At 37.2% G+C, this 11,803-nt stretch overlaps 1 protein-coding gene across 2 annotated transcripts in view; it reads right to left on the reverse strand.

Annotated features, from left to right (window-relative positions):
* Window positions 1–882: 882 nt before the first annotated feature.
* The window catches only part of TMTC2 (transmembrane and tetratricopeptide repeat containing 2), a 424,604-nt gene continuing 413,683 nt past the window's right edge, over window positions 883–11,803 (reverse strand). For both annotated transcript variants that reach the window (XM_021712338.1, XM_008058159.1), the window contains one exon: window positions 883–3,565. In XM_021712338.1, the coding sequence (XP_021568013.1) occupies window positions 3,386–3,565 (180 nt within the window). In that variant the 3' untranslated portion in view covers window positions 883–3,385. The remainder of the gene's footprint in view (window positions 3,566–11,803) is intronic.

Below are 11,803 nucleotides of genomic sequence, written 5' to 3' on the forward strand. Positions count from 1 at the left end.
ACAGAGAAGTTAAGAATCTCCCCCAAAGCTACCTACTGGGAATGCCTAGGAGATAAGGAGGAAGTGCACACTCCATTAGCTCTAAGGAATGTCGTTGGGGAAGATACAGGATAATTAGAATCCTTGTCACACCCTTCTCTAGGGGCTATGATAATGTGGGTGAACATTAATGAGTCTCTGTGTCACAGGACCTCCAAGACATCCACAGGTGGTCAATAAGGAAGACATGGGCAGTCACGGGAAGACACGGGCAGTCACGTGAAGTCATGAGCAACATCTCCAAGGAAAGGATTTAAGCCAAGACTTGGGGGGCTACGGGGCCACACTCACCTAGAGTGTAGGCCCACTTCCTGTCTGTGGGGGGTGAACTTTTCTTAAATAAATCTTTTCTTCTCTCACCTCTGTGTGTTGCAATTCTTTGCAATCTACTCGGATCTCTGGGTTGCCGGCACGCACCTCCGGCTTGCCAGCCCTGGCAGTGCTGCACGCCTCCCTGCGCCTCTCCACACTCACCTGGTCCGTCCACACCCTAACAATTTAAATATGGCCATTTTTACCAAACAACCTATTGAAGCAGGGAATTGGCAAATATGTGCTACCTGGAATACTTCCTAGTATTTTTTTCCATAGCTCAACATAAAAGAAAATTAAACAAAACTTTATCATCTTTTCTGAATATAGTAGACCTGGTGATGTTGGCAATAGTTATCAGTATTATCATAACTATTAAAATTGATTATCATTATTGATTATAAAAAAACACAACGTATGTCTATTAGACACTCAATCCCTACTCTTTTTAACCCTTTTCCAAATCTACTAAAATCCAAGAAGGTATAAGTGTTATTGCTGTAGAAGATTTTAAAAAAGCTTACACGACAAATTTGTTATCAATGCTTTATTGTTGAAAACAAAATTGAAATTCTCTGGCACATAAAACAATTATTTCTACAAAAGGAAAGCCTACAAATCTTGATAATTTATACAAATAACAGTTTCTCAAAAAATAAAATTTTAATTTAGTAAACTTGTCTTGTGCTCTATATTTTTAGCACTGTCTGCAATAATCCACCATAAATCCCTGAGTGGAGACATTTTTTGATCATGTTCTAACACCTCCCCAGCCCTCCCCCCACCCGAGTTGGTCAGTTACTAAGTCCAGCCCTGTAGTGAAAAGTGTCAGGGAAATTTAGTTATTAAAGATCCATGCATTTGATGACACAGACCCAATTATTATGCTACTTGGGAACTGGGTCAACATGTAGTGCCTCTACTGTGCATTCAGTGACCCTATTAAGAACCAAATCTTTGAAAGGAAGAACAATAACAATAAAAAGACATAAAATGTTAACACTAGGAAGTCATCATAGGTCAATAACTATTTAAATAAATACAAATGTTAGACATTGAATTAATCTCTATAGCCTTATATTAAATTCCTTTTTTATATTTATTTATTTTTTTTTTGTAATTGCCAATGTAGTAGAAGATGAAAAATACACTTCAACCCACTATTTTGGTCTGACCACGGGTTTGTTGTTGTTAAATGTTAAATACCACAGTGATTTAGTTATAATTTAACTTTTGGCCCTTCAATGAAATCTTTACAAAATAATATACATATTAGAGAAGGGCCTTCTTATTAATGTCATCAAAAAATCTCTCACTACATTTGCCCTTCTCCCAAAAAACACTAATGCCATAGAAACACTACTTTAAATTTTTCATCCCACTGAATTCCGATACATAAAAAAATCAAATATGAAGAAAACATAATATGATGTATTTGTATGTCCAGTTTCCCTTTAATGGGAATGATGAACATATATATACATGGAGTATGAAAGGGAAGGAGAAACAGGTGATTTTCAGTTGCAAATAACTGGCTTAATGCATCAAGTTTTGTTATTTTGCTATGGTAGAATAATAAATAAATAAATATATAGGCTGTAGTATAGCTAACTTTTCTATGAAGAAGTTGGTAATGAACTAGTGCTTTTTGAAGTTAATTTTTTGTAGTAACGTTTGACTGCAAGACAAAATAACGCTCAGTAAATGTTTTCCTCTACTTCATTTATAGTCTTTTTTGATGAAATGATCATTGAAGTGGTTACTGACAGGTAATAAAATAAAATACCAAATTTTCTAGTGAAAAATAGTTTTCAACTGAAAATAGCACTTGGCAGAAAACCTAGCAACACACAGGCCAATGCTACACTCCACTGCAGCTTAACATAAGTAATTTGTTAGGTTTTTTGGGAAGAGCAAAATAAGATACAAATAATTCCTTGAAAATGTATCAGCATTGCTGTTTAGGTACCTCTTAGATAGTGATTAGCATTTCATACAAACTCTTTCCAAAACACAAAATCATTGGTAACCATCATCCTACACTCTTATGTGGAAACTTGATTTTTTAACTTGCAACATCTGGGAAGCACAAAGCACCTTCTTTTTTGTCTAATAGCTGTTGGTTAGTCATTGGAACTGGAACACTTATGAACTTCTCTTTCCTTTAGCCTCATGCAAGCTTGCACATTAACCAGGAATAGCCATTCAAAAAAGTAATTTCAAATGAATTAATACAATGAATTTAACCAGGTAGTTTGGGGGAAAAATACTGACAACATCAACATATAAAAAAACTGCCTGCCTGACACATATAAAGCCTCCCTAGTCCCTCTTACAACACGAGTGTCAGGTGTAGTCAGCTCTACTCTCCATATCTTTTTTGGAATACCAAAAGCAAATGATGTCCCCCAAGATGAAGCCCACGATGTCCAAATCATAAAACATAATGTACACTAGTCAAAAAGTAACTGCTAATTCTGACAGATCTTGATACAGTATTTAAAAATAAAAAAGTTTTCCAAGCTTCAGAAATTAATAAGCAGGCTGTCCCAAAGAGGGAAGACAGCAGTGTTAGGGCAACTGGTGGCTCACTGGAACTCACACTGTGCATTCATCACTCCCAATTAACACTTAGCCTTGATAGCTGACCTGGCTGAATGGGCACTCTGACTTCCTCTCACAGTGTTTAAGGAATAATATAATTTTAAGATTAGCTTTCAAAATTAGAACAAAATCTGTAACTTAGACACCCACCCCTCCCTTTTAAGAATGCCAAAAGATTCTGTGTTAAGTGCTCTGGTTTACAGTCTACGGGTAACAATTACATCCTCCAAGAGGGTTCCAATGTTCCCCTTTTTGGTGTTAACAGCTGTGCCAACAGCGAAGTGGATTCTTCCAGAAGTGGCAGTGACCTCAGTGACCTCTGCCCTGGTCTTGAAGTCCAACACGAACTCTTGTCATAGCACTGCTGGGAATTTCTGTCTGTTAAGAAAGATAGCTTTGTAAAGTGGAGGATGGGTTTCTGCCTCCTGTGTCAGGTCTTGGAAGTCTTCAAGCCTTGTTTTTCCATGATGTTCCACAGTTTACGGAGATTAGACTGTGTGATGATGTCATCGGGCTTGAGCTGCAGCGCCCGCAGGTAGTTGGCCTCAGCCTTCTGGAGTCTGCCGTTGAGGTGTAGAATAGCTCCCAGGTTCATCAGGGCAGCCGGATACTGCAACAAGAGGAAGGAAGGAAACTGATTAGGAGACCATTTCAAGCTTTCCTTCATGCAAAACAAAATCTTCATCCACTTATGCAAATGATTCCCTTATGTCTAGAGGCATTTTGTGAAAGCAATTTAGCAATTTATACAAACAGATAAAGATAACCAGAAATAAAAAAAAAAAAAGTTTTCAAACAGCTGTTGTGTACTTTGTGTTTTAAATAGGACAGGCATCTAGAGAAATAGTATTTTTTCTTTAATGAGAAAAAAGATAACATATGAAGACCTAGTAACTCAGTCAGACTGTACTTTTTGAGAAAAAAGTGAAAAGTAATACAAGTTCAGATGGAAAGAATCAACTTTTTTTCAATGCAATGGCAAGTGGGAAATACTACCTGGGAAACGTTGATAAATATTATGTCCACTAAATCTTTATTTTCTCTTCCTAGCAATATTCCAGGCTTTCCATGCAAAACAATTAAAATAAACTATAACATTCTATGATTATTTTCAGGGAAAGAATCCTGAAAAAAAATGAAATGCAATCACTAATGTCCTTCCTAAACCTAACATAAGTAGTTTAACAAGAGAAAGTCCTTATTTTAAAAGCGAAACAATGTTTTAACTTCTTATGGTGAATGTTGACTATAAATAGAACTAAACACATTAAAATAGCTAAATATGGCACAGAACATGAAACCTTTATAAGAAAACTTTTATATTATTTGTTAAAAAGTAGTTAAGCAACTCATAGAACTTTCAGCAATGCATGATTATTGCAATACAAAACTATCACGTGAAAAAAGTTTTTTAAAAAGGCATGAGTGGAGTAGCACTACTTTAATACAAAGGTTTCCATCCTAAAATTCTCAGTCATTAGTTAACAATAACAAAGGTCCTTTCCAAAGGAAAAATACCTTTCTTGTTCTCTGCAAATAAAGGTTCTTCTGCTCTTGTTTCTAGAACATTCTGAGAGCAGCTAATATTTTGGCAGTTACATACATACTTTCAAATATAAGATAAAATTTAAAGTGTTTGTGCTATGATTATGCTTTCATTTTGCAGTCTCAACTATTAATTGTCCTTCAACTGTGTGCTACAGCCACAAATAATTCACAATTTTCTTAAGATTTAATATTTTCAGGATGTATGTATTTTTCAGCTGAATTGATTTGACTGCATTCTTTACTATAAAAACAATTACTTCTGAATCAAAAACAATGTTAGGGAAGAAGGCTGAATAGCTCAGAATAAATTGACTTGGGGGAAATATGACCAGAGTTAGATTTTTTTTTTGAGTTGGAGTCTCACTCTGTCACCCAGACTGGAGTGCAGTGGCCACTCCCGGTCACTGCAGCCTCGGCCTCCTGGGCTCAGGCGATCCTTCTGCCTCAGCCTTCCAAGTAGCTGGAACTACAGGCGCACGCTACCACGCTCGGCTAATTTTTTGATTTATTGTAGAGATGAGGTCTCACCAAGTTGCCCAGGCGGGTCTCGTACCCGTGAGCTCAGGCAATCCACTCACCTCAGCCTCCCTAGGCGCAGGATTACAGGCTGAGCCACCAAGCCCGGTTCAGAGTTAGATTTTTAAGAGATCTGGGTTTGAGTTCTTGTTCAACCACTAACTATGACCTGGGTGAAGTTCCTTAACATATCTATGCCCAATTCTTTTATTTGTGGAATACCGAAATAACATCAACTTCCTTGCATGCTGTTAGAAACATACAATGAGTAAAATAAATAAATAAGTGTAGTAGACTGCAAATATACATTAAACACTACAAATGTCAGGATCACTTTTCATCATCTCATTTTCTGAAGTCCAGCACATACATGTTTGTGATTTTACCTTGTACTGGTATGTTAAAATTTTGATTTTAGTTTGGTTACATAATATGTTGCTGAATGTATACTAAAATTATCTTAAGTCTTCAACTACTAAGTGTTATTTTCAAATTCTTCTTCATCCTTTCTTCTTTTCCAAAAATAATATTGCAAATATAAACTATCCTGATCTTCAAAAACCTTTTGGTCAGGATGACTCCATACTTATCAAGAAAAATACAGATGGTCAATTTCTAATTTTAAACACCAGTCCAAATAAACATAGCTCTAAATTACATGTGCAGTGAAAAGCTCCACATTGGCAACTGAAAATAACACCACCTACTCTGTCTTCCTAAAAGAACTTTGTTATCATACCACTGTTATTATCTTGAGTTCCTTAGTGCTTGGCCACATTTCTGAATTATGTCCCCTCACAGTGCTTAGCACAACTATCAAGAAATTGCTTCTAAACTGATGGGGAAGTGTGCTCCCAGCCTGAATCACTAGAGATGCTGAGTAGATAAAATGTTTAGACTTCCTGCTATCCTGAGTAGAAAGAGAGGAAATGAGGAAAGAGGACCACTGTTGGAGACCATTCTTTACTAACCAGAAAAGGGAGAGGCCCAGTGATGAGGCTGAGAGAAACCAGATGGCTCTGTGGGAGAGTCGTTATTCTGGAATCAGTTTACTACCAGTGTATGTACCTATTGCATCTGTATTTATAATTGCAACCCAGGGGAATTATTAGAAACATTCAGGGGTTACGAAGTCCAATTGCCTGGGTTCAAATACCACAGAGCTCTACCTCAGAGATGTGGGCACTTGAATAAAGTCTTGGGACCTCAGTTTTTTCCACAAATGGGATGACAACAGTACTTGTTTCATAGGGTTGCTGCAGACATTAAATGAGAATACAGATATTGCTGTCTTCCTCTTCTTTTCTTTCCTTCTACTCATCATTTCAAAAACATAAAGCAGAATCTCCTTGTTAGTGTACCTGAACAACCACTGAACCGAAAAGCCGAGGAATTGTGAGCTGGCTCTATCTTTACTAGCTTTCTAGCCCTTTTGAGGTAAAAGTGTAAGAGATGGATGTGACATTGGGTAATGCAGTACACCATGACATGTAAAAAGGCTTTACAATTGTTAGCAAACTCTAGCCTGAGGTTCCTCTGTCTGTGGAACACTTAGGAGTTACCTACCTGCCATCAAATGATGAAAAAAGTTTCATATTTTAATATTATGCAAAGAAAACACAATTAGAAAGTTAAATTTGTTCTAATGAATGAGTTCTGAATGCTAATTACAATGGGGTTTTTGTAATAATGTTAATGTTGCATTATCCATACTAGCATGTTACTCATTACACAAAAATAATCATAAACTGATATTATGAAGTTAATGTGAAATAACACATCTTAAAGAAGGTCACATAAACTCATTAATTGCTTTCCCTAAGAACTAAAAATACGTCATCTTAAAATGTGCATATATAAGAACATAATTCGATATATATCTATACACTGTAGGTTTAGTTGTAACATTCTTATTTGAATGTAAATATCTACTGCAATAAAATAATTTTTATTTAAAAGGCCTTCAATGTGCATTACATAATGCTTAAAACATCACTATAGCTTCTTATATGAATGAATAGAAAATGATGAAATTGACATATAAATATGCTAGAATGTGAAATACATAACGAGTGTTATTGCCCCAGGTAAGTGCTTTGAAAGTGTCAACAGTTATTTTGACATAGACAATTTCATGTGTTTATTAAAAATTTATGAATAAGACTGATATAGATGCAACTGTTTATAACATGGTTGTTTTCTGTCTTCAAAGATAGGGGCTTTATCTTTTAAGCCTGTCTTGTTCCTCCTTCACAGCAGTGCTAGGAAAGCTCAATGGAAGCCCGTTGACTGAATGCCCTCAGGTCTTCTAGGTGAGCTGCACAGATCATAGTTCAGGGAGTTGCAATAGCTTCATCTGGGAGCCAGACAGAAATGTAGAATTTCAGGCCACACCTACTACATCGGAATCCGAATTTTAACAAGAGCCCCAGATGCTCTCTATTCTCATTAAAATTTAAGGAGCACTGCTGTAAAGGTCACTTCTACATCACAGATTATATCATTTTACAACTTTTGCGATTAAATCTCCTATAAGAAGAAATGTTTAGAACAAAGTGTGTCAAATCAAATATATCTCCACCCCCTCAAAAGTAAAATTCTTCTCTTGGTCATGAAATTATTTAAGTTAGTAAATATTCAAATAAAAACTTTTATTTACAGAAGCTGCAAATGATTAAATGCTATTAGACAGAAGGAGATGGTATAAAAGACCATTTGATAACCAAATAAGAGCATGTAAAGGTTTCTAAACAGACTTAAAGACTACCTAGCCATATAACTGAAATACAAGAATTTCAGGTGACTGGTTGTAGACTACATATTGGTGTAATTGCTCCCTGCTAACTGTAACTCATGAGCTGGGGAAGAGAAACCCAACCACAGATGCTGACATCTTGCCCTACACACATCGTCTTTCATTAGAGACAGCTGATGAAATTTTCATCACGTTAACCAAGGCAGCCAGCAGCTTGCAGCCCAGTAGCATGAGGCTCCCGGCTCTGTAAAACAGATAACACCGCCTACTACTTTCCAAACTAGAAAGGAGAACCAGATCTTTCTTGTTTCCTTGAAGAGGACAGATGCTTTCCTTCAAAGGGGCTACTGGCCGCCATATCAAGGCAGGAAATGATGGCTTTTTTCAAGTCTCTAGGGAATTCCATCTTTGTGATTTTACTGTGATCTTTGGCTTATTTCTTTGTCTTTGGAGGAATTATGTAAAATTAAAATAATGGATGTATATTGTGGTGGAGTAAAGCAAAGGTGAGATTATGGGGCTTATGGTCCCAGAAGCTCTCAAAGAACCCAGCTGAGCTCATGGGTATCTTGAACACTCAGGATTGGAATGCAGAGTCATTTTACTGACCTAAGCCTAAACTTGTTATATAATCTTGAGAAAGCTGTGGAGGAGGAATAGGGAGACTTCATGGGGACTCAGAATTGGGAATTCATGTTTCTATTGGAAACAGACTAAAATCTAGAACTTTGAACAGAGCACTTGAGTAGGACCCAGAGAGAAGAAAATAACTTAGATGCTCTAATTAGGCAGGAGTTGGATACCCATATACCCATGCAGTTAGTAGGACTCTTTCTATCCCATTAGTCCCTGTGGTGAATTCCCGTTTACAAAGGATAATCAACATCCAAGAGAAGCCATAGAAAAGAGGAAGATAGAGATAACAGATCAATGTTTCAAATTTTATGAATAAATTTATTTCCATTCAAAGGATCTGCTCATGTGGCTGAAATTATCCAGAGTTAAATATTTACTGTTGTATGAACTAAATAACTTTTGAGAAAGAATGACTGAAGTTAGCCTTATCTAGTCACTGTTCAATTCATATACTATACATTTGGGGATGTTTTCAAGAAAAGCACCTTCAACTTTTTTTCTGAATATAATTTGCAGACTTAAATGAATGTGCACAGCCTGAAGTTTTTAATAGATTCTAACCCTTTTTAAAGTAGTTCCCAAATAATGAAGTTTGCATACTGGCATTCAACTGTATTTCATTGAAAATACATGCCCAATTGAATGTATTAAAGCAGCAACAGTACCATGATGTTTAAAAATTACTGGTATAAACATTGCAAGAAACTTATTAATGAAAAAGAACACTTATTTATGCACAAATTTAATGGATCTGCATATTTATTCATCTTATATACAGCAGATATATAATAAATAATGACCGAATTAAGGGTTTAAGATAACCTGCTAGGCTTACAGAAAAAAAAAAAAACATGTAGCAAGACAATGTTAGATAATTTACTCCCTTCAGTTTCAATATCACTCTTCCTCTTTTACTGGCATGCCCAATGGTCTGATGCCAAGTTAGAAGCCTGAATAAATTCTCGATGATTTTCTATCTCCACACCTTACACATGTAATCACAACCAATTGTTAAGTCTTGGTAACTTGAACCCAAAATCGCTTTTAAATCGGTTTCTTCTAATTATAGCTTGCCTCTTTCTTCCAGCTTGGTTTAAGCCCAAATCATTTTTTCTCAGATTATTTTTTTAACAAAATTATTCTGACAGAATTAAAAAAATGAATAGGTAGTTGAACAGACTGATGGGCGACAGACTAAATGAGTAAATAAACTCATGACTAAAGCCATACACAAATTTCAGAGAATATAACACTGTATACTTGCCTAACAAATATAACTTTATATACAATTTAAACTCCCAAATATTTCCTACTAGTCTATTCCTGACCACTTGCCCAAAGAAAACTACTATTTCCTGAAATTGGTATTTACTATTTCAGTGTATGTTTAACACATTGTTTATGTACTCATAGTGTAGCAGGAAGACAGAGAGATTGTGACACTGAGACAATTATAGGAAGTGGTACTTTATTACGTCGGTCCCTGTTACGGGCTCGATGGGGCTAACGCTTTTAACTCGAGCCCCACAGAATGGAAGAAGAGGGGTCATATACCCTTCTTTAGGTAAGGGAGAGGGTCGTGTTGAGCGATTACACATTCTCCTGAAATCTTGCAAGGCTGTACTCAGCAAAATCCGATTTTTCAAAGAACAAATGGTCTCCAGGAAACACAAGGCAGCAGGGTCTGCAAGCAGGGTTGTAAACCATCAACTTCAAAAGAGGGGTTTTGGATAAGTCTGTGAATTAGTTGCTCTTTTGCATTTCCATGAGAACCATCAGTCTCTGATCATTTGGCCTTTTCAAACAAAATCAGCCTGACGGGTCTTTAGAGCTTGCCATGTGGCTTTCAAAAGGAAATACCTTTAACTGCTACCAACCCCCTTCCTGCCACATCATTCCCCCCTTGATGCTTGATCTTTTATAGATTTAAAGCATCATTATTTTTAACTTGGTGCACTGACATTATATGGGCCACAGTTTTTCATTGAATAACTGTTTCCACAAACTTAGAAATGGCGTTCATAATTATTGGGGCTATGTAAGGGAGGATAAGACAGTAGGATCCCACCAATAGGAGTATAGATTCAATAATATACTTAAATTTTTCTAGACCCGAGAACATGTTTTTAAACCAATTGCTGATTTTTATGCCTTGCCATTTTTGCACCAGGATATGGGCAAGCCTTCTAACGTTGGTGGCTATATTAATTATAACTTTACCATTATTATCTATTTGCAAACAACAGTTAGAGCTATTAAATTTATCACATATTCCTTCTTTTTTCGCTAGCAGGTAGTTCAAAGCTAAGCGTTTGTTTGTTTTTTTTATAAGTATTCCACAATTTTTAAATTATTTTAATTATTATTATTTTTTTTTTTGAGTTGGAGTCTCACTCTGTCACCAAGACTGGAGTGCAGTGGCCGCTCCTGGCCACCGCAGCCTCGACCAGCTGGGCTCCGGCGATCCTTCCGCCTCGGCCTTCCGAGTAGCTGGAATTACAGGCGTGTGCTACCACGCCCGGCTGATTTTTTGATTTATTGTAGAGATGAGGTCTCGCTGCCCAGGTGGGTCTCGAACCTGCGGGCTCAGGCAATCCACTCACCTCAGCCTCCCAAAGGCGCAGGATTACAGGCTGAGCCACCGAGCCCGGCTGCTAAGCGGTTTTGATAAATAGCTGCACACATTTGGGCTTGCTGCTGAGCAACAAGTTCAAAAGCTGTGGCTGTTTGATTAGTTATAATTTCCAAGAGAGTTTGTAACCTGATAATGCTATTTAGCATATATATATAGGCGTGTGGCATTTCTGACTTCTATCTTGTGCCCATGTGGTTGGGCCATAAGTATTTATAATTTTCAGGGGTGGCCATTTGTTATTTTCCCAAACCTGGGTCCCTTCTACATTAGGAACTTGGTCGAGGGCTAGAGCATTTTGTGTTTTGAGACCTTCATAAAGGGGAATGCCTAGTTCATCCCCTCTTGGGTTAGGCAGAAGGAAAAATCCTGGCTGGATTATTTTTATGGTACATGTGTCTTTCCATAATGCTGGGAGCTGGGCATATGCAACCTTTCCATATGTTCAAAATAGCCTTTTAGTATATTGAGAAGATTTAGTTCACAAGCAGATGCACAATACCAAACAGGCCTTGTTGGCCACCAGAACAAACTTCTGGCTGGGATGAATAATTACGGAAAACTCTTACGTCTGGGCAGATAGCTTCTATACAAGTACATGCTGGGTGTGTGAGAGAAGCGATAAACACCCAAATTAGGACCCGCCTGGGCAGGCGAGACCTCATCTCTACAATAAATCAAAAAAGTAGCCGGGCGTGGTAGTACGTGCCTGTAGTTCCAGCTACTTGGAAGGCTGAGGCGGAAGGATCGCTGGAGCCCAG

This window comes from Carlito syrichta, unplaced genomic scaffold (assembly GCF_000164805.1).
Source record: "Carlito syrichta isolate Samal-C Ts95f unplaced genomic scaffold, Tarsius_syrichta-2.0.1 Scaffold89687, whole genome shotgun sequence".
NCBI classification, from domain to species: Eukaryota; Metazoa; Chordata; class Mammalia; order Primates; family Tarsiidae; genus Carlito; species Carlito syrichta.